At 45.4% G+C, this 26,625-nt stretch overlaps 2 protein-coding genes across 4 annotated transcripts in view; both read left to right on the plus strand.

Annotated features, from left to right (window-relative positions):
* The first annotated feature begins 3,805 nt into the window (after positions 1–3,805).
* LOC139379141 (profilin 1) lies at positions 3,806–13,595 on the plus strand. The gene is made up of 4 exons (XM_071121979.1): positions 3,806–3,862; positions 4,662–4,837; positions 11,911–12,106; positions 13,275–13,595. The coding sequence occupies exons 2-4, from the start codon at positions 4,700–4,702 to the stop codon at positions 13,370–13,372; spliced, it is 432 nt and encodes a 143-aa protein (XP_070978080.1). The 5' UTR covers positions 3,806–3,862; positions 4,662–4,699; the 3' UTR covers positions 13,373–13,595.
* An 11,324-nt stretch (positions 13,596–24,919) lies between these two features.
* LOC139379142 (beta-enolase) overlaps positions 24,920–26,625 on the plus strand; it is a 12,402-nt gene continuing 10,696 nt past the window's right edge. Inside the window, exon 1 of one of the 3 annotated variants that reach the window (XM_071121980.1) lies at positions 24,920–24,999. The gene's annotated coding sequence lies outside the window, so the exon portion shown is untranslated. Of the gene's footprint in view, positions 25,000–25,316 lie in introns of those variants that run through there. The other 2 variants (XM_071121982.1, XM_071121981.1) reach the window with 2 other exon arrangements.

Below are 26,625 nucleotides of genomic sequence, written 5' to 3' on the forward strand. Positions count from 1 at the left end.
ATGTTCCTTTCTCTTGATCTCGCTTGCTCTCTTTCTCTCTCTTATTCTCTCCTTCTCTCTCTCTTCCTGTTTTGCCAAATAAGGAGACAGACTAGCACCAATCAGACACTGACAGCTATGGTTAGAAGAGGTTAAGAACTCTTCTAGTTAAAGGTTGCATGTGTGTGTGTGTGTGTGTGTGTGTGTGTGTGTGTGTGTGTGTGTGTGTGTGTGTGTGTGTGTGTGTGTGTGTGTGTGTGTGTGTGTGTGTGTGTGTGTGTGTGTGTGTGTGATGTTTGTGACCACTTCCTCTCATCTCTCGTCTTCATTCTCTCAAAATGAGTCAGGAAGCCGGAGTATCGTTAGCTACAGGAAGTCTGTGTGTGTTTACTGATCAACTTCTCATTTCCCATAGTTCAGCCCTTTCACTGGCAAGTCTATATGTAATCTTCAGGTGAATACTTACACAGAAGTGTATGTGTGTGTGTCTACATGCTCCATCACTGCCTCCCAGAATGTGTGTGTGTGTTAGAAAAGGAGAGAGACAAGAAGGGGACAGAAGGAGAGAGAGAAGAGGAGAGATGGAGAGAGAGAAGAAGAAGGGGAGAGATGGAGAGAGAGAAGAAGAAGGGGAGAGATGGAGAGAGGGAATAAGAAGGGGAGAGATGGAGAGAGAAGAAGGGGAGAGATGGAGAGATGGAGAACGGGAGAGATGGAGAGAGAAGAAGAAGGGGAGAGATGGAGAGAGAAGAAGAAGGGGAGAGATGGCGAGAGAAGAAGAAGGGGAGAGATGGAGAGAGAAGAAGAAGGGGAGAGATGGAGAGAGAAGAAGAAGGGGAGAGGTGGAGAGAGAAGAAGAAGGGGAGAGGTGGAGAGAGAAGAAGAAGGGGAGAGATGGAGAGAGAAGAAGGGGAGAGAGAGAAGAAGAAGGGGAGAGATGGAGAGAGAAGAAGAAGGGGAGAGATGGAGAGAGAAGAAGAATAGGAGAGATGGAGAGAGAAGAAGAAGGGGAGAGATGGAGATAGAAGAAGAAGGGGAGAGATGGAGAGAGAAGAGGAAGGGGAGAGAGAAGAAGAAGGGGAGAGGTGGAGAGAGAAGAAGAAGGGGAGAGGTGGAGAGAGAAGAAGGGGAGAGGTGGAGAGAGAAGAAGAAGGGGAAAGATGGAGAGAGAAGAAGAATAGGAGAGATGGAGAGAGAAGAAGAAGGGGAGGGATGGAGAGAGTCCAGAGAGTGTGTGTCTGTACATGTTGTGTACAAGGTCTGCCTGAAGGGTTGGATTCTGTAGCTGTGTGTGTAATTACACTTGCAGTAACACGCCCCTGATACTGTGTGCAATGCTACTCTCTCCCCTGATTAGAAGACAGGTTAGGATACTAGTATCAAATCAAATCAAATGTATTTATCAAGCCCTTCTTACATCAGCTGATATCGCAAAGTGCTGTACAGAAACCCAGCCTTAAATCCCAAACAGCAAGCAATGCAGGTGTAGAAGCACGGTGGCTAGGAAAAACTCCCTAAAAAGGCCAAAACCTAGGAAGAAACCTAGAGAGGAACCAGGCTATGAGGGGTGGCCAGTCCTCTTCTGGCTGTGCCGGGTGGAGATTATAACAGAACATGGCCAAGATGTTCAAATGTTCATAAATGACCAACATGGTCAAATAATAATAATCACAGTAGTTGTCGAGGGTGCAGCAATTCAGCACCTCAGGAGTAAATGTCAGTTGGCTTTTCATAGCCGATCATTAGGAGTATCTCTACCGCTCCTGCTGTCTCTAGAGAGTTGAAAACAGCAGGTCTGGGACAAGTAGCACGTCCGGTGAACAGGTCAGGGTTCCATAGCCGCAGGCAGAACAGTTGAAACTGGAGCAGCAGCACGACCAGGTGGACTGGGGACAGCAAGGAGTCATCAGGCCAGGTAGTCCTGAGGCATGGTCCTAGGGTTCAGGTCCTCCGAGAGAGAGAAAGAAAGAATTAGAGAGGGCATACTTAAAGTCACACAGGACACCGGATAAGACAGGAGAAGTACTCCAGATATAACAAACTGACCCTAGCCCCCCGACACATAAACTATTGCAGCATAAATACTGGAGGGGTCAGGAATCACTGTGGCAACGTCCAAATACACCCCCTGATAGGATACATCAGTCCTTCTCTCCCCTGATTAGAAGACAGGTTAGGATACATCAGTACTTCTCTCCCCTGATTGGAAGACAGGTTAGGATACATCAGTCCTTCTCTCCCCTGATTGGAAGACAGGTTAGGATACATCAGTCCTTCTCTCCCCTGATTGAAAGACAGGTTAGGATACATCAGTCCTTCTCTCCCCTGGTTGGAAGACAGGTTAGGATACATCAGTACTTCTCTCCCCTGATTGGAAGACAGGTTAGGATACATCAGTACTTCTCTCCCCTGATTGGAAGACAGGTTAGGATACATCAGTACTTCTCTCCCCCAATTGGAAGACAGGTTAGGATACATCAGTACTTCTCTCCCCTGATTGGAAGACAGGTTAGGATACTTCTATATACTGTATGCCTTTTAGCCAAAGTGACTTACAGTAGTGGGTGAATACATTTTGTTATGGATGTTCCTGGGAATCGAACCCACTATCCTGGCAGTGCAAGAGCCATGCTCTACCAGCTGAGCCACCACTTTCTGACTCTTGTGATTCTCCTAAAGCGTGTCTCTTTCTGCTCGTCAGTTCTAGTCCTCCTTCTCTCTGTCATCTCATCTCTTCTTTCTCCCCTCCATCTTGTGTTCTCAAGTACTCCTCCCTACCCTTTCTCCCCTCCATCTTGTGTTCTCATGTACTCCTCCCTACCCTTTCTCCCCTCCATCTTGTGTTCTCAAGTACTCCTCCCTACCCTTTCTCCCCTCCATCTTGTGTTCTCAAGTACTCCTCCCTAACCTTTCTCCCCCTCTCTTCTATAAGGTTACAGGATGTGGTTCTTGCATGTCTGTCTGTCTGTCTGTCTGTCTGTCTGTCTGTGTGAGTGTGTGTGCATGCTTTACCCGCGATACACACACACCTTCAAACAATAACACCTGGATTCAGGAGACTGACCAAGAGGCCTGCAGTCTGACCAGACAGTTCTGAGCCATCACTCACTCACTCACGGAAGCACGCGCACACACACACACACAGTGAGTTCTGCTGGGACAGGTCTGAGAATCCCAGAGGTGTGTGAAGGACTGTGTGGAATGCTGTGCATATGCAGAAAGAGAACTGTCAACTTAACCATGACCATTCTAAAATAAATATTGGACACGTTTTAGTGGGAATAAAATATAAATTACCTACAATTTAACAACAAAAAATTCAACGGAAAATTTGTAGGAAAAGTGTATACTAGTTTGTAATTGGTGTTGTCATAAATATTAACACTTCTAATGCTGTTAGATCGCCAAAACCAAGAGAGCAAAAAACTTCCTCAAGAGAATGCCAGGACGTTGTTTGCAGCAGCATGATACAATTGCGCCCTATGTAAATCCCCGTGTGCTTCTGAGAGTCCGCTGACCCGCTCATCAGGACACAACGGTGTGCAACGTTTAATTAAAATGGTAATGGTGCTGTATTGAACGACCAGTTGTTCTGAACGACCAGTTGAAAATCGTTGTAATTAAGGTGACCCGGAGGGGACTGGTCTAGAGTGCTGCTGTACGAATTTTGCTGCAGGCTACGAGACTGTTGAAGAAATGTTTTTTTGGGGGAAAAGGGGCCTTCAGTACTCTACATAACGGAATGAAACGTTGAGTGAACTGAACGCAGCCCGGATTTTCTCTGCCTGAATGAGGAAGTCCGGAGGGGTGGGCGCGACACCGTATATAATCGCGCGCCTGCTCTTCCTCCTGCTTCACTCCCCGGTCCCTGCGAGCCGCTCAGGTAAGAACTTTATGGTTCTACACATTGGCCTACACGTCTTTATGACTATTTGTTCTCTTTGGTGATGTGTTACATTCTACCTTTTAATCACACTGTGAAGATTTTATGCAGTAGCCTCGGAATGTTGAGAATGTTGGTTCCTCTTCTCCGTCTCCCTCTCGTCCACCCCACCCCACCTCTCCCTCTCGTCCACCCCACCCCACCTCTCCCTCTCGTCCACCCCACCTCTCTTCTCCCGTCTCCCTCTCCCCCACCCCACCTCTCCCTCTCGTCCACCCCACCCCACCTCTCCCTCTCGTCCACCCGTCTCCCTCTCGTCCACCCCACCTCTCTTCTCCGTCTCCCTCTCGTCCACCCCACCTCTCTTCTCCGTCTCCCTCTCGTCCACCCCACCCCAACTCTCCCTCTCTTCCACCCCACCTCTCCCTCTCGTCCACCCCACCTCTCTTCTCCGTCTCCCTCTCGTCCACCCCACCTCTCTTCTCCGTCTCCCTCTCGTCCACCCCACCCCAACTCTCCCTCTCTTCCACCCCACCCCACCTCTCCCTCTCGTCCACCCCACCTCTCCCTCTCGTCCACCCCACCTCTCTTCTCCGTCTCCCTCTCGTCCACCCCACCTCTCTTCTCCGTCTCCCTCTCGTCCACCCCACCCCACCTCTCCCTCTCGCCCACCCCACCTCTCTTCTCCATCTCCCTCTCGTTCTCCCCACCTCTCTTCTCCATCTCCCTCTCGTCCACCCCACCTCTCTTCTCCGTCTCCCTCTCGTCCACCCCACCTCTCTTCTCCATCTCCCCCTAGTCTATAGGTGTTTATAGTCAAATCAGTGCTGTAGAACCATGGCGTGGGATGGCTATATAACCAACCTGATGGCGGGAACACCTCCCTTTGTGCAAGAGGCAGCGATCTGTGGTTCTGATGCGGGTAAGGAGTCGGTCTGGGCAGCAACACCTGGAGGTCAACTGGCTGGTGTGACGGTAAGTAGGCTAGCTAACGTGTGTGTGTGTGGTGTACCTAGTCATAGGTGTTTAATTGTGGCGGCTGTTGACGTGACGGTTGGCTTAATGGTTTACTAGTTTGGGGGTTTGATGTTTCCTGGCAGCTCTGACATCAGGGGTGTGTTTTTCTGTAGTTGACCAACCAGGGAGTAGCCAACTGACAGGGAGGGGTGGAGAGAGAATTGCATTGCTTTGACAATGTTAACATGTGTTTCCCATGCCAATAGAGCCCTTGAATTCAATTGAAGGGGGCAATTTTGACACGGTCACATCAACAAGCAGTTGGTTCTGGTTCTTTATAAACAGTATAGAATATTTTGTCAAGTTATTACTCTCTGTGACCTTGTATTGTGAGGACTCTCCTGACTTCTGGCAAAAGTGTTCAAATGAGACTGTGGCATTATTTAACTATTCATACTGCAGAATGGTGTCTGTGCTAGTTCCGTGTTTTCAGTTAGATTCTCAGCTCCTTATTTGGTCATGTTGCACACAGCAACTTGAGACACACACACACACACACACACCGCAACATATAGGAAGTGAAGAGAGCCTCTTCTGAGCCACTTCCCCCATCGAGAACGTCTGCCACATACACCTACAGCCAGTCACATGAGGAGCATGAAGATGTGTGTGTGTGTGTGTGTGTGTCACAGACATTTTCAGGATTTGGAAAGCTCAGGGTGGTGGGTGTGGTGTTTGTAAACAAACCTGCAGTCTTTCTCCAGAATGCTCTAACTCTGTCTCACACACGCACGCGCACACACACAAATGATTGAGCAAACAGTAGGCATGCAGATTACCCAAGAGGAGCGAGGGAGACGTTTTGGTAGAAGAGAATCATCGTCAATGTCCAGAGTTTCTTTGACAGTTTCTCTGAAGCAGGCAAGTCTCTCCCCCTCCCCTTCCCCCTATTTCTCTCTTCTCTCTCTCTTTCTTCTCTCTCCCTCCTCTCTTATCTCTTCCCCCTCTCTCTCTCGTGGTTACATTTTCAGGAAGTCAGTTGAACTCTGAAGACAACATCGTGTGTTTTGAGGACAAGTCAGTACTTGTGCAGAGTTCTCCTCTCTATCCCCTGTCAGGACTTGTCAGCATATTCTTTCTTTCTCTCTCCATTTTGTTTTTCTTTCTCTCTCGCTCTCTTTCCACCTCTTCTCTCAATCTCTCTGTTGCATGTGCGCGTTTCTGTGAGTGTACATGCTTGCACGCGTGTGTGTTTGTGACCACTTCCTCTCAGTGCTGAAGTGATCTCTAGGCTGTTGGTAGTAACATAGTGGTGAAATACTGTCTCTTAGTGGTGAAGTGCAGTACCACTGGAGATAGATGGACTATAGCTAACTCAGGGGCATTGTGGTTAAAGACTGGTAGTTTGGGGGTTTCATCCCCAGTTAAATTATCCACACTGACAATACCAAACACGTTTCGCAGGCATTTTGCTGATATCGTTCATTATGATAAGTAGCTTGTAGTAGAGAAATGTGAAGTTTGAAATGAAAACGTTAGCCCTTTATGGCTGTTAATGGGACAATTGATGGCTACAACCGTCCAACTAGTAGTACTAGTTTAAAGGAGAATAACAAACTGCTTCACATGAATGTTTTAAACTTCTCCTTCCTTATCGCATCAATTCAGAAAATGTATCCTGATATGGATTTTTGTCCCAGCTCTGTTAGGGAGATCGATTAGTGGTAAGGCACTTCCTTAGACTAGTGTCCTGTCCAGGGGGTGTCCGGTACATCAAGCTGTCTCTCTACAGAAACAGGCGATAGACTAGTGTCCTGTCCAGGGGGTGTCCTGGTACATGAAGCTGTCTCACTACAGAAACAGGAGATAGACTGCTGCCTTATGGGCAGTTCTGGCTGGGACAAGGCTTATGGGCAGTTCTGGCTGGGACAAGGTTTATGGGCAGTTCTGGCTGGGACAAGGCTTATGGGCAGTTCTGGCTGGGACAAGGCTTATGGGCAGTTCTGGCTGGGACAAGGCTTATGGGCAGTTCTGGCTGGGACAAGGCTTATGGGCAGTTCTGGCTGGGACAAGGCTTATGGGCAGTTCTGGCTGGGACAAGGCTTATGGGCAGTTCTGGCTGGGACAAGGCTTATGGGCAGTTCTGGCTGGGACAAGGCTTATGGGCAGTTCTCTCTGGGATAAGGCTTATGGGCAGTTCTGGCTGGGACAAGGCTTATGGGCAGTTCTGGCTGGGACAAGGCTTATGGGCAGTTCTGGCTGGGACAAGGCTTATGGGCAGTTCTGGCTGGGACAAGGCTTATGGGCAGTTCTGGCTGGGACAAGGCTTACTTAGCTATAGCAAAACCTTTACACATATTTAGTTTGTGTGTGTTTGTGTATCGGGTCTAAGCTGGAGGTTCAGGATGGGGCATGACTGGACTGGAAGTGTTGGAATTCCTTAGCTGGAAATCTGGGACATTTTGGGGGGAGGGGAGAGAGGGAGAGTTGGAGAGAAAGGTGAGGGGGGGTAGAGGGAGAAGAAGAAGAGATTGATGGGAGTGAAAAGTTTGAATCCTTCTAAAAAAAAATGAGCGGGAACTTGTTTGAGCATGTACTTTATATTTTCCTGTCTCCCCTCTCTGAGGGTGTGTATAATTTAAAAATGTTCATATATACTGTATCATAAGAAATACTGCAGTCATCCACAATATATTTTTCTCGTTACATAGATTATGTAAATACGGCTAGTTAATGTACTTTAGGGTATGTGTGCCGAATGACACCATATTTCCTATTTAGTCATTTTGACCAGGGTCCGTGAGGCTGTAGGTAACAGGGTCCGTGAGGCTGTAGGTAACAGGGTCCGTGAGGCTGTAGGTAACAGGGTCCGTGAGGCTGTAGGTAACAGGGTCCGTGAGGCTGTAGGTAACAGGGTCCGTGAGGCTGTAGGTAACAGGGTCCGTGAGGCTGTAGGTAACAGGGTCCGTGAGGCTGTAGGTAACAGGGTCCGTGAGGCTGTAGGTGACAGGGTCCGTGAGGCTGTAGGTGACAGGGTCCGTGAGGCTGTAGGTGACAGGGTCCGTGAGGCTGTAGGTAATAGGGTCCGTGAGGCTGTAGGTAATAGGGTCCGTGAGGCTGTTTGCACACCAGTGAGTTGAGTTAACTTTGTAGTGCGTCTAGCTCAGGGCTGCCCAACCCTGTTCCTGGAGAATTTAGTACATCTGATTGTACTTATTAGCTGACCCTGACCTTTATTAGCTGACCTTTATTAGCTGACCCTGACCTTTATTAGCTGACCTTTATTAGCTGACCCTGACCTTTATTAGCTGACCTTTATTAGCTGACCCTGACCTTTATTAGCTGACCTTTATTAGCTGACCTTTATTAGCTGACCTTTATTAGCTGACCCTGACCTTTATTAGCTGACCTTTATTAGCTGACCTTTATTAGCTGACCCTGACCTTTATTAGCTGACCTTTTAGCTGATCCTGACCTTTATTAGCTGACCCTGACCTTTATTAGCTGACCTTTATTACCTGACCCTGACCTTTATTAGCTGACCCTTATTAGCTGACCCTGACCTTTATTAGCTGACCTTTATTAGCTGACCCTGGCCTTTATTATCTGACCCTGGCCTTTATTAGCTGACCCTGCCCTTTATTAGCTGACCCTGACCTTTATTAGCTGACCCTGACCTTTATTAGCTGACCCTGACCTTTATTAGCTGACCCTGACCTTTATTAGCTGACCCTGACCTTTATTAGCTGACCCTGACCTTCATTAGCTGACCCTGACCTTCATTAGCTGACCCTGACCTTTATTAGCTGACCCTTATTAGCTGACCCTGACCTTTATTAGCTGACCTTTATTAGCTGACCTTTATTAGCTGACCTTTATTAGCTGACCTTTATTAGCTGACCCAGACCTTTATTAGCTGACCTTTATTAGCTGACCTTTATTAGCTGACCTTTATTAGCTGACCCTGACCTTTATTAGCTGACCCTGACCTTTATTAGCTGACCTTTATTAGCTGACCTTTATTAGCTGACCCTGACCTTTATTAGCTGACCCTGACCTTTATTAGCTGACCTTTTAGCTGATCCTGACCTTTATTAGCTGACCCTGACCTTTATTAGCTGACCTTTATTACCTGACCCTGACCTTTATTAGCTGACCCTTATTAGCTGACCCTGACCTTTATTAGCTGACCTTTATTAGCTGACCCTGGCCTTTATTATCTGACCCTGACCTTTATTAGCTGACCCTGACCTTTATTAGCTGACCCTGACCTTTATTAGCTGACCCTGACCTTTATTAGCTGACCCTGACCTTTATTAGCTGACCCTGACCTTTATTAGCTGACCCTGACCTTTATTAGCTGACCCTGACCTTCATTAGCTGACCCTGACCTTTATTAGCTGACCCTTATTAGCTGACCCTGACCTTTATTAGCTGACCTTTATTAGCTGACCCTGACCTTTATTAGCTGACCTTTATTAGCTGACATTTATTAGCTGACCTTTATTAGCTGACCCTGACCTTTATTAGCTGACCCTGACCTTTATTAGCTGACCCTGACCTTTATTAGCTGACCTTTATTAGCTGACCCAGACCTTTATTAGCTGACCTTTATTAGCTGACCCTGACCTTTATTAGCTGACCGTTATTAGCTGACCCTGACCCTTATTAGCTGACCCTGACCTTTATTAGCTGACCCTGACCTTTATTAGCTGACCTTTATTAGCTGACCTTTATTAGCTGACCCTGACCTTTATTAGCTGACCGTTATTAGCTGACCCTGACCCTTATTAGCTGACCCTGACCTTTATTAGCTGACCCTGACCTTTATTAGCTGACCCTTATTAGCTGACCCTGACCTTTATTAGCTGACCTTTATTAGCTGACTCTGACCTTTATTAGCTGACCTTTATTAGCTGACCTTTATTAGCTGACCCTGACCTTTATTAGCTGACCTTTATTAGCTGACCTTTATTAGCTGACCTTTATTAGCTGACCCTGACCTTTATTAGCTGACCCTGACCTTTATTAGCTGACCTTTATTAGCTGACCTTTATTAGCTGACCTTTATTAGCTGACCCTGACCTTTATTAGCTGACCCTGACCTTTATTAGCTGACCTTTTAGCTGATCCTGACCTTTATTAGCTGACCCTGACCTTTATTAGCTGACCTTTATTACCTGACCCTGACCTTTATTAGCTGACCCTTATTAGCTGACCCTGACCTTTATTAGCTGACCTTTATTAGCTGACCCTGGCCTTTATTATCTGACCCTGACCTTTATTATCTGACCCTGACCTTTATTAGCTGACCCTGACCTTTATTAGCTGACCCTGACCTTTATTAGCTGACCCTGACCTTTATTAGCTGACCCTGACTTTTATTAGCTGACCCTGACCTTTATTAGCTGACCCTGACCTTTATTAGCTGACCCTGACCTTCATTAGCTGACCCTGACCTTTATTAGCTGACCCTTATTAGCTGACCCTGACCTTTATTAGCTGACCTTTATTAGCTGACCCTGACCTTTATTAGCTGACCTTTATTAGCTGACATTTATTAGCTGACCTTTATTAGCTGACCCTGACCTTTATTAGCTGACCCTGACCTTTATTAGCTGACCCTGACCTTTATTAGCTGACCTTTATTAGCTGACCCAGACCTTTATTAGCTGACCTTTATTAGCTGATCCTGACCTTTATTAGCTGACCGTTATTAGCTGACCCTGACCCTTATTAGCTGACCCTGACCTTTATTAGCTGACCCTGACCTTTATTAGCTGACCTTTATTAGCTGACCCTGACCTTTATTAGCTGACCTTTATTAGCTGACCCTGACCTTTGTTAGCTGACCTTTATTAGCTGACCCTGACCTTTATTAGCTGACCTTTATTAGCTGACCCTGACCTTTATTAGCTGACCTTTATTAGCTGACCCTGACCTTTATTAGCTGACCCTGACCTTTATTAGCTGACCTTTATTAGCTGACTCTGACCTTTATTAGCTGACCTTTATTAGCTGACTCTGACCTTTATTAGCTGACCTTTATTAGCTGACTCTGACCTTTATTAGCTGACCCTGACCTTTATTAGCTGACCCTGACCTTTATTAGCTGACCTTTATTAGCTGACCCTGACCTTTATTAGCTGACCCTGACCTTGGTTGTGTTCCCCTACTCGGACTTTGCATTCATCAACCAATGGTTGTGCCATGTCATCGACAGTGCAGTCAGACACCAGATTGCTGTAACATTATGTGTTTAGCTGATAGGTAAAATATCTATCCAGGCGTAAGATCTCGAATGTGTCAGCAACATCTAAGCAGGGAAACAACCCTTGTCTAGCTGAATCAGATTCGTTAGGTTATGGTTGGACTAACCCTACAGTACAGGAGGGTAGATCTCCAGGAACAGGGTGGGGTAGATCTCCAGGAACAGGGTGGGGTAGATCTCCAGGAACAGGGTGGGGTAGATCTCCAGGAACAGGGTGGGGTAGATCTCCAGGAACAGGGTGGGGTAGATCTCCAGGAACAGGGTGGGGTAGATCTCCAGGAACAGGGTAGGGTAGATCTCCAGGAACAGGGTAGGGTAGTTTTCCAGGAACAGGGTAGGGTAGATCTCCAGGAACAGGGTAGGGTAGATCTCCAGGAACAGGGTAGGGTAGATCTCCAGGAACAGGGTAATGTAGATCTCCAGGAACAGGGTAGGGTAGATCTCCAGGAACAGGGTAGGGTAGATCTCCAGGAACAGGGTAGGGTAGATCTCCAGCTGTAGAATAACTCTACTACCACTAGGTGGCACTGCAGGGTGTTGACGGCAACAGAGACAGAGGAGTAGCAGTGGCAATGTGAAATGAGTGAGCTTCTGCATAGCTTGATGGTGAGTTGATTAGTGAACTCAGCTGTGTAGTGCGAAGTCACCCTCTCTCTAACTTTTCTAACATGTGTAATGTGTATACTGAATGTCTGTAGACCATTGAAATGTATTAGGGATGCAGCCAGTCCTCCAGGTTGTGCAGCAGCTCCTACATTATCTGATGAGAACTCTGATGGGTCTGTGTGTTTTATGACAAAGTATTGATTCCCTCCCCCAGGTTGCAGAGATCAAGGCGATGATGTCATTGGATCGTTCTCCTCTCTTCGCCAGTGGTCTTCATCTCGGTGGGAACAAGTGTACTGTCCTGAGAGATAATCTCCACACTGAAGGGGACAACACTTTAGATGTTAAGATGAGGCCCACTGCTACTGATCCCCTCTCCTACAGCATCACCATCGCAAAGACTGGCCAGAGTACGAACCACACACACACACACACACACACACACACACACACACACACACACACACACACACACACACACACACACGTCTTCTGTACATCATCCGATGTTGTCCTGTATTGGATTATACCGTTTATTAGGTACACCACCCGGGACAGTTTATTAGGTATACCACCCGGGACAGTTTATTAGGTATACCACCCTGGACAGTTTTAGGGACACCACCCTAGACAGTTTTAGGGACACCACCCTAGACAGTTTTAGGGACACCACCCTAGACAGTTTTAGGGACACCACCCTAGACAGTTTTAGGTACACCACCCGGGACAGTTTTAGGTACACCACCCGGGACAGTTTTAGGTACACCACCCGGGACAGTTTTAGGTACACCACCCGGGACAGTTTTAGGTACACCACCCGGGACAGTTTTAGGTACACCACCCGGGACAGTTTTAGGTACACCACCCGGGACAGTTTATTAGGTACACCACCCGGGACAGTTTTAGGTACACCACCCGGGACAGTTTTAGGGACACCACCCTAGACAGTTTTAGGGACACCACCCTAGACAGTTTTAGGGACACCACCCTAGACAGTTTATTAGGTACACCACCCTAGACAGTTTTAGGTACACCACCCTAGACAGTTTTAGGGACACCACCCTAGACAGTTTATTAGGTACACCACCCGGGACAGTTTTAGGTACACCACCTGGGACAGTTTATTAGGTACACCACCCGGGACAGTTTTAGGTACACCACCCGGGACAGTTTTAGGTACACCACCCGGGACAGTTTTAGGTACACCATAATATTTGTTCATATTGAAAAAGGTAATATGTTCTAAAGGAGTGTCTCTCTCTTTCTATCCCTCTCACTCTTTCTATCCCTCTCGCTCTTTCTATCCCTCTCGCTCTTTCTATCCCTCTCGCTCTTTCTATCCCTCTCGCTCTTTCTATCCCTCTCGCTCTTTCTATCCCTCTCGCTCTTTCTATCCCTCTCGCTCTTTCTATCCCTCTCGCTCTTTCTATCCCTCTCGCTCTTTCTATCCCTCTCGCTCTTTCTATCCCTCTCTCGCTCTCTCTCTCTCTTTCTATCCCTCTCTCTCTTTCTCTCTTTCTATCCTTTTCTCTCTTTCTATCCCTCTCTCTCTTTCTCTTTCTCTCCTCCCTCTCTCAGCTCTGATCATTGTTAAAGGGATGAAGGACATTCCTGGAGGAAAGATCAACATAAAGGCCTCCGACATGATGCAGTACCTGAGGAAGAATGGCTACTAACGCTTGACCCCTGACCCCGACACTCCCCTTAGATGCTGATCTTGGTTCAGTTTAGCATTCCCCCACTAATGGTTAAGGTTAGGATTGGGGGAAGCTCATCTGTGCCTAGTGGAAATGTCATCCCAGCAGCCTCAGTGCCTTGTTGTTTTTGATGATGATGATATGCAAATGATCAAACGTGAAATTATCATAGTGGCAAATAAACAGATTTATTCTAAGAAAATATTTATTTTGACTGCTGATTTAATTATTTATTGAGGAGAATGTACTTACTGTGAGGTGTAGTTAAATGACTAAAATGTTAATGGTAAGTGTGTGTCGGTGTGTGCTCTCTATATCCATATGTATAACCAGGTCACGCTGCAGTGTTCAACCTGGGGACTGTTAACCAACTCAACAGTTACATATGTACAGCTAACTACGTACAGTTTGGAAAGTATTGACACCTCTTGAATTTTCCACATTTTGTTCCATTTCAGACTTATTTTAAAATGCATTCAATAGTTTTTCCCCCTCATCTGTCTACACTCAATAATACACTCAGTCTACACGAATGTATTAAATAAAAAAATGGAAATATCACATTTACATAAGTATTCAGGCCATTTACTCAGTACTTTGTTGAAGCATCTTTGGCAGCGATTACAGCCTTGAGTATGACGCTACAAGCTTGGCACACCTGTATTTGGGGAGTTTCTCCCATTCTTTTCTGCAGATCCTCTCAAGCTCTGTCAGGTTGGATGGGGAGCGTTGCTGCACAGCTATTTTCAGGTCTCTCCAGAGATGTTCGGGATGTTCAGAGATGATCGGGTTCAAGTCTGGGCTCTTGTGCTTAGGGTCGTTGCCCTGTTGGAAGGTGAACCTTCACCCCAGTCTGAGGTCCTGAGCGCTCTGGAGCAGGTTTTCATCAAGGATCTCTGTACTTTGCTCCATTCATCTTTCCCTTGATCCTGACTAGGTGCCTTGTTTCATCCAGACGTGATGCTTGGCATTCAGGCCAAAGAGTTCCATATTGGTTTCATCAGACCAGAGAATCTTGTTTCATCATCTGAGAGTCTTTTAGGTGCCTTTTGGCAAACACCAAACGGGCTGTCATGTGCCTTTTTAATGATGAGTGGCTTCTGTCAGGCCACTCTACCATTATGGCCTGATTGGTGAAGTGCTGCAGAGATGGTTGTCCTTCTGGAAGGTTCTCCCATCTACACAGAGGAACTCTGTAGCTCTGTCAGAGTGACCATCGGGTTCTTGGTCACCTCCCTGACTAAGTCCCTTCTCCCCTGATTGCTCAGTTTGGCCGGGAGGCCAGCTCTAAGAAGAGTCTTGGTGGTTCCAAACTTCTTCCATTTAAGAATGATGGAGGCCACTGTGTTCTCGGGGACCTTCAATGCTGCAGAAATGTTTTGGTCCCCTTCCCCAGATCTGTGCATCGACAGAATCCTGTCTCGGAGCTCTACAGACAATTATTTTGACCTCATGGATTGGTTTTTGCTCTGACATGCACTGTCAACTGTGGGACCTTATATAGACAGGTGTGTTCCTTTCCAAATCCTGTCCAATCAATTGAATTGACCACAGGTGAACTCCAATCAAATTGTAGAAACATCTCAAGGATGATCAATGTAAACAGGATGCACCTGAGCGCAATTTTGTGTCTCATAGCAAAGAGTCTGAATACTTATGTAAATAAAGTACTTTTTTTATTTTTAATACATTTGCAAACATTTCTAAAAACCTGTTTTTGCTTTGTCATTATGATGTATTGTTTGTAGATTGAGGAAAAATATTAATTTAATCCATTTTAGAATAAGGCTGTAACGTAACAAAATGTGGAAAAAGTTAAGGCGTCTGAATGCTTTCCGAATGCACTGTATCTCTATGACGTATCTGTGTACCCATTTACACTCTGTCTGTAACGAACTACGTATATCTAAACTCAGCAACAAAAACAAACGTCTTCACTGTCAACTGCGTTTATTTTCAGCAAACTTAACATGTAAATATTTGTATCAACATAAGATTCAACAACTGAGACATAAACTGAACAAGTTCCACAGACATGTGACTAACAGAAATTGAATAATATGTCCCTGTACAAAAGGGGGGGGGGGGGGGCAAAATCAAAAGTATCAGTCAGTATCTGGTGTGGCCACCAGCTGCATTAAGTACTGCAGTGCATCTCCTCATCATGGACTGTACCAGATTTGTCAGTTCTTGCTGTGAGGTGTTAACCCACTCTTCCACCAAAGCACCTGCAAGTTCCCGGACATTTCAGGGGGGAATAGCCCTAGCCCTCACCCTCCGATCCAACAGGTCCCAGACGTGCTCAATGGGATTGAGATCCGGGCTCTTCACTGGCCATGGCAGAACACTGACATTCCTGTCTTGCAGGAAATCACGCACAGAACAAGCAGTATGGCTGGTGGCATTGTCATGCTGGAGGGCCATGTCAGGATGAGCCTGCAGGAAGGGTACCACATGAGGGAGGAGGATGTCTTCCCTGTAACGCACAGCGTTGAGATTGCCTACAATGACAACAAGCTCAGTCCGATGATGCTGTGACACACCGCCCCAGACCATGACAGACCCTCCACCTCCAAATCGACGCTCATTCCTTCGACGATAAACGCGAATCCGACCATCACCCCTGGTGAGACAAGACCGCGACTCCTCAGTGAAGAGCATTTTCTGCCAGTCCTGTCTGGTCCAGCGACGGTGGGTTTGTGTCCATAGGCGACGTTGTTGCCGGTGATGTCTGGTGAGACCCTGCCTTACAACAGGCCTACAAGCCCTCAGTCCAGCCTCTCTCAGCCTATTGCGGACAGTCTGAGCACTGATGGAGGGATTGTACGTTCCTGGTGTAACTCAGGCAGTTGTTGTTGCCATCCTGTACCTGTCCCGCAGGTGTGATGTTCGGATGTACCGATCCTGTGCAGGTGTTGTTACACGTGGTCTGCCACTGCGGGGACAATCAGCTGTCCGTCCCGTCTCCCTGTAGCGCTGTCTTAGGCGTCTCACAGTAGAGACATTGATCTGCCACATCTGCAAGTCCTCATGCCTCCTTGCAGCATGCCTAAGGCACGTTCACACAGATGAGAAGGGACCCTGGCCACATCTGCAGTCCTCATGCCTCCTTGCAGCCTGCCTAAGGCACGTTCACACAGATGAGAAGGGACCCTGGCCACATCTGCAAGTCCTCATGCCTCCTTGCAGCATGCCTAAGGCACGTTCACACAGATGAGAAAGGACCCTGGCCACATCTGCAAGTCCTCATGCCTCCTTGCAGCATGCCTAAGGCACGTTCACACAGATGAGAAGGGACCCTGGCCACATCTGCAGTCCTCATGCCTCCTTGCAGCATGCCTAAGGCACGTTCACACAGATGAGAAGGGACCCTGGCCACATCTGCAAGTCCTCATGCCTCCTTGCAGCATGCCTAAGGCACGTTCACACAGATGAGAAGGGACCCTGGCCACATCTGCAGTCCTCATGCCTCCTTGCAGCATGCCTAAGGCACGTTCACACAGATGAGAAGGGACCCTGGGCATCTTTCTTTTGGTGTTTTTCAGAGTCAGTAGAAAGGTCTACCGTCTGTAAGTTGTTAGTGTCTTAACGACCGTTCCACAGGTGCGTGTTCATTAATTGTTTATGGTTCGTTGAACAAGCATGGGAAACAGTGTTTAAACCCTTTAAAATGAAGATCTGTGACGTTATTTGGATTTTTACGAATTATCTTTGAAAGACAGGGTCCTGAAAAAGGGACGTTTCTTTTTTTTGCTGAGTTTATCTACCCATTAACACTCTCTCTCTGTCTAACTACCTATCTCTATGTACCCATTAACACTCTCTCTGTCTGTAACTAACTACGTATCTCTATGTACCCATTAACACTCTCTCTCTCTGTCTGTAACTAACTACGTATCTCTATGTACCCATTAACACTCTCTCTGTCTGTAACTAACTACGTATCTCTATGTACCCATTAACACTCTCTCTGTCTAACTACCTATCTCTATGTACCCATTAACACCCTCTCTGTCTGTAACTAACTACGTATCTCTATGTACCCATTAACACCCTCTCTGTCTAACTACGTATCTCTATGTACCCATTAACACTCTCTCTGTCTAACTACCTATCTCTATGTACCCATTAACACCCTCTCTGTCTGTAACTAACTACCTATCTCTATGTACCCATTAACACTCTCTCTGTCTGTAACTAACTACGTATCTCTATGCACCCATTAACACTCTCTCTGTCTGTAACTAACTACGTATCTCTATGTACCCATTAACACCCTCTCTGTCTAACTACGTATCTCTATGTACCCATTAACACTCTCTCTGTCTAACTACCTATCCCTATGTACCCATTAACACTCTCTCTGTCTAACTACCTATCTCTATGTACCCATTAACACCCTCTCTGTCTGTAACTAACTATGTATCTCTATGTACCCATTAACACTCTCTCTCTCTGTCTGTAACTAACTACCTATCTCTATGTACCCATTAACATCCTCTCTGTCTAACTACGTATCTCTATGTACCCATTAACACCCTCTCTGTCTGTAACTAACTACGTATCTCTATGTACCCATTAACACCCTCTCTGTCTGTAACTAACTACGTATCTCTATGTACCCATTAACACCCTCTCTGTCTGTAACTAACTACGTATCTCTATGTACCCATTAACACCCTCTCTGTCTGTAACTAACTACGTATCTCTATGTACCCATTAACACCCTCTCTGTCTGTAACTAACTACCTATCTCTCTGTGAAGTATCTAACTATCTGGTCACAGGAGGGTTAAATATATTTTTGTACCCAGTAGTAAAGGGTAGGGGTGCTGCTGAGGGGACTGGCAAAGGGTAAGAGTGTGTGTGTGTGTGTGTGTGTGTGTGTGTGTGTGTGTGTGTGTGTGTGTGTGTGTGTGTGTGTGTGTGTGTGTGTGTGTGTGTGTGTGTGTGTGTGTGTGTGTTGGCCTTTCTCGCACCAAGTACAGTACAGTGAAACGGGTACATGATTGTGTGTTTGTTGGGTAGCTGGCCTTTTACTGTGAACCCAGAGCAGCTCACATTTCACCTTTAGCTGAACCTTGACCTTTACACCTTAGCTGGAAAGCTAGGGAGCGTCTGACATGAGGAGAGGAGAGAATGAATGAACGAATAGTTATTGGAAAAGTGATTTAGTCTATAACTACATTGCTTTAAGGGATGGATTCAAAGTGTGGGCCTATTGTACTGTTGACCATGTGCCTCTTAAAGGCGGCCTGAGAGGCAGACATGTTTGCTTCGTGAACCACCAAATGAGGTGTCTTTTGAGTTGTGACCCACCATAAGGGTTGAAGGTGAAAAAACACACCAAAGTATAAATAAAAAGATATCATCTTAGCCGCAGACAGAGAATGTTGCAGTTTTAAAGCTAATCTTGTTTAATTCTACACGTTGCCATGGCTAAGGCAGTGTTCTAATGGCGTGTTGTAATGGCGTGTTGTAATGCAGTGTTCTAATGGCGTGTTGTGATGCAGTGTTCTAATGGCGTGTTGTGATGCAGTGTTCTAATGGCGTGTTGTAATGGCGTGTTGTAATGCAGTGTTCTAATGGTGTGTTGTAATGCAGTGTTCTAATGGCGTGTTCTAATGGCGTGTTGTAATGCAGTGTTCTAATGGCGTGTTGTAATGCAGTGTTCTAATGCCGTGTTGTGATGCAGTGTTCTAATGGCGTGTTGTAATGGTGTGTTGTAATGCAGTGTTCTAATGGCGTGTTGTGATGCAGTGTTCTAATGGCGTGTTGTAATGGCGTGTTGTAATGCAGTGTTGTAATGCAGTGTTGTAATGGCGTGTTGTAATGCAGTGTTGTAATGCAGTGTTCTAATGGCGTGTTGTGATGCAGTGTTCTAATGGCGTGTTTTAATGCAGTGTTCTAATGGCGTGTTTTAATGCAGTGTTCTAATGGCGTGTTGTAATGTAGCGTTCTAATGGCGTGTTGTAATGGTGTGTTGTAATGCAGTGTTGTAATGGCGTGTTGTAATGGTGTGCTGTAATGCAGTGTTGTAATGGTGTGTTGTAATGGTGTGTTGTAATGCAGTGTTGTAATGGCGTGTTGTAATGCAGTGTTGTAATGGTGTGTTGTAATGGTGTGTTGTAATGGTGTGTTGTAATGGTGTGCTGTAATGCAGTGTTGTAATGGCGTGTTGTAATGGTGTGCTGTAATGCAGTGTTGTAATGGTGTGTTGTAATGGTGTGTTGTAATGCAGTGTTGTAATGGTGTGTTGTAATGCAGTGTTGTAATGGTGTGTTGTAATGGTGTGCTGTAATGCAGTGTTCTAATGGTGTGTTGTAATGGTGTGTTGTAATGCAGTGTTGTAATGGTGTGTTGTAATGCAGTGTTGTAATGGTGTGTTGTAATGCAGTGTTGTAATGGTGTGTTGTAATGGTGTGTTGTAATGGCGTGTTGTAATGCAGTGTTGTAATGGTGTGTTGTAATGCAGTGTTGTAATGCAGTGTTGTAATGCAGTGTTGTAATGGTGTGTTGTAATGGTGTGCTGTAATGCAGTGTTGTAATGGTGTGTTGTAATGCAGTGTTGTAATGGTGTGTTGTAATGGTGTGCTGTAATGCAGTGTTGTAATGGCGTGTTGTAATGGCGTGTTGTAATGGTGTGTTGTAATGCAGTGTTGTAATGGCGTGTTGTAATGCAGTGTTCAAATGTCGTGTTCTATTGGCGTGTTGTAATGCAGTGTTCTAATGGCGTGTTGTAATGCATTGTTCTAATGGCGTGGTGTAATGCAGTGTTGTAATGCAGTGTTGTAATGCAGTGTTGTAATGCAGTGTTGTAATGCAGTGTTCTAATGGTGTGTTGTAATGCAGTGTTGTAATGGTGTGTTCTAATGCCTTGTTGTAGTGTCGTGTTCTAATGCAGTGTTCTAATGCCTTGTTCTAATGCCGTGTTCTAATGCCTTGTTGTAGTGTCGTGTTCTAATGCAGTGTTCTAATGCCTTGTTCTAATGCCGTGTTCTAATGCCTTGTTGTAGTGTCGTGTTCTAATGCAGTGTTCTAATGCCGTGTTCTAATGCAGTGTTCTAATGCAGTGTTCTAATGCAGTGTTCTAATGCCGTGTTATAGTGCCGTGTTCTAATGCCGTGTTCTAATGCAGTGTTCTAATACAGTGTTCTAATGCTGTAACATTATAAAAACATCAATGGGGGCCTGATTGTCTAGCTTTAATTATGTTATTGTAAATTCTCCAAGATTATAGGCTATTACTAAAAAAAATATCAGTCCATTAGCTTTTCTACATACTTCTATTTGGGTTTAATCATTTAAGTTTAAACAAAGCGTTTTTCCATCCCTTTTATGCATCCCCCAATTTTTTTTCAATACACAAAACATTTTATCCTACGGCTCACTTGGACCTGTGCCTCGACCCACAGCTTAGGAAGCACTGCACTACAATATCACTACCTCTACCTGACTAGTGTGGGCTCAAGGACCCTAATAGTAAGTCTCCCTGCTCCTGAAGAGCTGCAGTAAGGCCTTGTGCAGGGTTTAGTTCCAACCAAGCACCACATCACCTCCCCAACTCAACTAATTGATCAATATCAGTGATTGGATGAATTATACTAACTGGTTTTCCAGAAGCATCTGAAGTCTACGTTCACTGTTAGAACCTTCAGAGGAACATTGCTGATCACCAAAACCATTGTTATATATTTTGCTAAAGTAGAGCTGTATCCATGTCTCAGTCCTAAAGTAGAGCTGTATCCATGTATCAGTCCTGTAGTAGAGCTGTATCCATGTCTCAGTCCTAAAGTAGAGCTGTATCCATGTATCAGTCCTAAAGTAGAGCTGTATCCATGTATCAGTCCTAAAGTAGAGCCGTATCCTGTCCTAAAGTAGAGCTGTATCCATGTCTCAGTCCTAAAGTAGAGCTGTATCCATGTCTCAGTCCTAAAGTAGAGCCGTATCCTGTCCTAAAGTAGAGCTGTATCCATGTATCAGTCCTGTAGTAGAGCTGTATCCATGTCTCAGTCCTGTAGTAGAGCTGTATCCATGTATCAGTCCTGTAGTAGAGCTGTATCCATGTCTCAGTCCTAAAGTAGAGCTGTATCAGTCCTAAAGTAGAGCTGTATCCATGTATCAGTCCTGTAGTAGAGCTGAATCCATGTCTCAGTCCTAAAGTAGAGCTGTATCAGTCCTAAAGTAGAGCTGTATCCATGTATCAGTCCTAAAGTAGAGCTGTATCCTGTACTAAAGTAGAGCTGTATCCATGTCTCAGTCCTAAAGTAGAGCTGTATCCATGTCTCAGTCCTAAAGTATAGCTGTATCCATGTCTAAGTCCTAAAGTAGAGCTGTATCCATGTCTCAGTCCTAAAGTAGAGCTGTATCCTGTCCTAAAGTAGAGCTGTATCCATGTCTCAGTCCTAAAGTAGAGCTGTATCCATGTATCAGTCCTGTAGTAGAGCTGTATCCATGTCTCAGTCCTAAAGTAGAGCTGTATCCTGTCCTAAAGTAGAGCTGTATCCATGTCTCATCCTGTAGTAGAGCTGTATCCATGTATCAGTCCTGTAGTAGAGCTGTATCCATGTCTCAGTCCTGTAGTAGAGCTGTATCCTGTCCTAAAGTAGAGCTGTATCCATGTCGCAGTCCTGTAGTAGATCTGTATCCTGTCCTAAAGTAGAGCTGTATCCATGTCTCAGTCCTAAAGTAGAGCTGTATCCATGTATCAGTCCTGTAGTAGAGCTGTATCCATGTCTCAGTCCTGTAGTAGAGCTGTATCCATGTCTCAGTCCTAAAGTAGAGCTGTATCCTGTCCTAAAGTAGAGCTGTATCCATGTCTCAGTCCTAAAGTAGAGCTGTATCCATGTATCAGTCCTAAAGTAGAGCTGTATCCTGTCCTAAAGTAGAGCTGTATCCATGTCTCAGTCCTAAAGTAGAGCTGTATCCTGTCCTAAAGTAGAGCTGTATCCATGTATCAGTCCTAAAGTAGAGCTGTATCCTGTCTCAAAGTAGAGCTGTATCCATGTCTCAGTCCTAAAGTAGAGCTGTATCCATGTATCAGTCCTGTAGTAGAGCTGTATCCATGTCTCAGTCCTAAAGTAGAGCTGTATCCTGTCCTAAAGTAGAGCTGTATCCATGTCTCAGTCCTGTAGTAGAGCTGTATCCATGTATCAGTCCTGTAGTAGAGCTGTATCCATGTCTCAGTCCTGTAGTAGAGCTGTATCCTGTCCTAAAGTAGAGCTGTATCCATGTCGCAGTCCTGTAGTAGATCTGTATCCTGTCCTAAAGTAGAGCTGTATCCATGTCTCAGTCCTAAAGTAGAGCTGTATCCATGTATCAGTCCTGTAGTAGAGCTGTATCCATGTCTCAGTCCTGTAGTAGAGCTGTATCCATGTCTCAGTCCTAAAGTAGAGCTGTATCCTGTCCTAAAGTAGAGCTGTATCCATGTCTCAGTCCTAAAGTAGAGCTGTATCCATGTATCAGTCCTAAAGTAGAGCTGTATCCTGTCCTAAAGTAGAGCTGTATCCATGTCTCAGTCCTAAAGTAGAGCTGTATCCATGTCTCAGTCCTAAAGTAGAGCTGTATCCATGTATCAGTCCTGTAGTAGAGCTGTATCCATGTATCAGTCCTTTAGTAGAGCTGTATCAATGTATCAGTCCTGTAGTAGAGCTGTATCAGTCCTGTAGTAGAGCTGTATCCATGTATCAGTCCTGTAGTAGAGCTGTATCCATGTCTCAGTCCTAAAGTAGAGCTGTATCCATGTCTCAGTCCTAAAGTAGAGCTGTATCCTGTCCTAAAGTAGAGCTGTATCCATGTATCAGTCCTTTAGTAGAGCTGTATCAATGTATCAGTACTGTAGTAGTGCTGTATCAGTCCTGTAGTAGAGCTGTATCCATGTATCAGTCCTGTAGTAGAGCTGTATCCATGTATCAGTCCTGTAGTAGAGCTGTATCCATGTATCAGTCCTGTAGTAGAGCTGTATCCATGTATCAGTCCTGTAGTAGAGCTGTATCAATGTATCAGTCATGTAGTAGAGCTGTATCAGTCCTGTAGTAGAGCTGTATCCATGTATCAGTCCTGTAGTAGAGCTGTATCCATGTCTCAGTCCTGTAGTAGAGCTGTATCCTGTCCTAAAGTAGAGCTGTATCCATGTCTCAGTCCTGTAGTAGAGCTGTATCCATGTATCAGTCCTGTAGTAGAGCTGTATCCATGTATCAGTCCTGTAGTAGAGCTGTATCCATGTATCAGTCCTGTAGTAGAGCTGTATCAGTCCTGTAGTAGAGCTGTATCCATGTATCAGTCCTGTAGTAGAGCTGTATCCATGTATCAGTCCTGTAGTAGAGCTGAATCCATGTATCAGTCCTGTAGTAGAGCTGTATCCATGTCTCAGTCCTGTAGTAGAGCTGTATCCATGTATCAGTCCTGTAGTAGAGCTGTATCCATGTATCAGTCCTGTAGTAGAGCTGTATCAGTCCTGTAGTAGAGCTGTATCCATGTATCAGTCCTGTAGTAGAGCTGTATCCATGTCGCAGTCCTGTAGTAGAGCTGTATCCTGTCCTAAAGTAGAGCTGTATCCATGTCGTAGAGCTGTATCCTGTCCTAAAGTAGAGCTGTATCCATGTCTCAGTCCTGTAGTAGAGCTGTATCCATGTATCAGTCCTGTAGTAGAGCTGTATCCATGTATCAGTCCTGTAGTAGAGCTGTATCCATGTCTCAGTCCTGTAGTAGAGCTGTATCCATGTATCAGTCCTGTAGTAGAGCTGTATCCATGTCTCAGTCCTGTAGTAGAGCTGTATCCTGTCCTAAAGTAGAGCTGTATCCATGTCGCAGTCCTGTAGTAGATCTGTATCCTGTCCTAAAGTAGAGCTGTATCCATGTCTCAGTCCTGTAGTAGAGCTGTATCCATGTATCAGTCCTGTAGTAGAGCTGTATCCATGTCGCAGTCCTGTAGTAGAGCTGTATCCTGTCCTAAAGTAGAGCTGTATCCATGTATCAGTCCTAAAGTAGAGCTGTATCCATGTCTCAGTCCTAAAGTAGAGCTGTATCCATGTATCAGTCCTGTAGTAGAGCTGTATCAGTCCTGTAGTAGAGCTGTATCCATGTATCAGTCCTGTAGTAGAGCTGTATCCATGTATCAGTCCTGTAGTAGAGCTGTATCCATGTCTCAGTCATATTCATGTGTTCATATGAACCCCCCTGTAAGTCAACAGTAGGCCTACATGTTTTAATTTGAAGAAAAAAACTCAAAAGTAATCTGAATTATTATGTGATGCTCTTCAAATTCTCTTACATACTGTTGAATCATTTGGAGAGAGAAACTCAAAACATTATATATTTATGAATCATTTGGAGAGAAACTAAGAAACATATTATATATTGATTAATCATTTGGAGGGAAACATGTCTATTCGACACATTAACACAAACGCAGACATATCTCACCGTCATTTCAGTTTCTGCATTTTTCAGTGTGTCTGATAATTTCCCTTCCGTCCCTAAACCCTTGTCCTTATATGAGGGCGGCAGGCCACTAGTGGCTGTCTATAAAGCACCGGAGGAGGGACAGGGGTGTCACTTTCCAGAAGGACAGTCGGACAGCCAGCCAGCCGCATCAACCCCCCTCAGGTACCATGCTTTCTGGGTTATTCGATTCGCTCTGCGTACACATTCATAGAAACTTCAGAAACATTTACAGGCCTAGGAAAGACCAACTTGTGTAGTTGTCAATTGAATGTTCCTCTTGCTTTGGCACTCTCAACTCTAGCCTTGTAGCTGCGTTTGCTTATGTTCTATGACTGATAAACTTTAGAAACAATGAATACTTTAATGTTAGCCTTTGGGATTGAAGCAATGGGATATGTTCTTAGACATTGCAACTGTTAACATACAGTGTAGCCTAGTTCCCATGCGTCTGCGATTTAATTCGTTTTTCATCTTTTCAGTTTTTGTACACAAACCTCCTCCTGTGTGTTTGTAGCCGAATGACAACGTGATGACCTTCAGTTGAGGACACTAATCGTTCATGTGTTGTAAGCTACAAAGTTGAAGGCCTAGAATAAACTCTAATAATTAACTTGACTGTTACTCTCTGCAGATGGATCTGAGCTATACTACAGCCTGTATAGTAAAGCCCCAATATTGATTTAGGCATATATATTTATGACCAGCATGCAATTAAATATTGTAGCGGGATGACTTTAATTCACTTCCACATTTGCAGCGCATTTGATTATAGTCCAGGCCTACACTACATCTAACAGAGATAGTTTGCAGGATGTAGACTATAGCATCAGAGGGGGAGCAGGACACTGTTACATAATCTCCCGATAAAATGCCGTCTCACAATCACTGTCGGGCACTGCGCCGTTTCAGTTGCGTCACTGTGATGCTCTTTTGATGTTTCTGTGTGACGTTATACTTCATCATACATCTAATCTATTCAAACATTCTGTAAGTATCCAGGCAGTTACCAAGCACGCACTCTGTTTGATTCCTCACCGGACACAGTTGGTGTTGGGTGGAGTTATTGGCAGCTGAACCTGTAACGACCGTTATCTGCTGTCATCTAACAGGGAGAGTGAGAGAGACCAGTGTGCTGTCTTTGTGTGAAGGACATGAAGGTTGTTGTTTCAGCCTCTCTTGCATCTCTACACTCTTAGAAAAAAAGTGTTCCAAAGTGTTCTGCAGCTATCCCCATAAGAGAACCCTTTATGGTTCCAGATAGAACTCTTTAGTGTTCCATGTAGACCCAAAAGGGGTTTAGTGTCTCCTAGGGCTGGCCCCATTTAGTGTCTCCTAGGGCTGGCCCCATTTAGTGTTTCCTAGGGCTGGCCCCATTTAGTGTCTCCTAGGGCTGGCCCCATTTAGTGTCTCCTAGGGCTGGCCCCATTTAGTGTCTCCTAGGGCTGGCCCCATTTAGTGTCTCCTAGGGCTGGCCCCATTTAGTCTACTGGTCAATAGGCTGCTGGTCGACCAATATTTCTTTAGTTGAGTAGCAAAAAAAAAAAAAAGAATCATGACGCCTGTCTGAGTGGACTGATCCATTGTGGAGGCTGTGGGGATGGCACATTCTGTCAGTCTAACATGACGCCTGTCTGAGTGGACTGATCCATTGTGGAGGCTGTGGGGATGGCACATTCTGCCAGTCTAACATGACGCCTGTCTGAGTGGACTGATCCATTGTGGAGGCTGTGGGGATGGCACATTCTGTCAGTCTAACATGACGCCTGTCTGAGTGGACTGATCCATTGT

This window comes from Oncorhynchus clarkii, chromosome 21, assembly GCF_045791955.1.
Source record: "Oncorhynchus clarkii lewisi isolate Uvic-CL-2024 chromosome 21, UVic_Ocla_1.0, whole genome shotgun sequence".
Classification (NCBI taxonomy): Eukaryota; Metazoa; Chordata; class Actinopteri; order Salmoniformes; family Salmonidae; genus Oncorhynchus; species Oncorhynchus clarkii.

Excerpts from the sequence above, each read along its gene's own strand:
- LOC139379141 (XM_071121979.1), top strand. The coding sequence starts at position 4,700 with ATGGCGTGGGATGGCTATATAACCAACCTGATGGCGGGAACACCTCCC. Across the intron at positions 4,838-11,910 it reads GTCAACTGGCTGGTGTGACG|GTTGCAGAGATCAAGGCGAT; the intron begins GTAAGTAGGCTA and ends TCCCTCCCCCAG. Across the intron at positions 12,107-13,274 it reads CATCGCAAAGACTGGCCAGA|CTCTGATCATTGTTAAAGGG; the intron begins GTACGAACCACA and ends TCCCTCTCTCAG.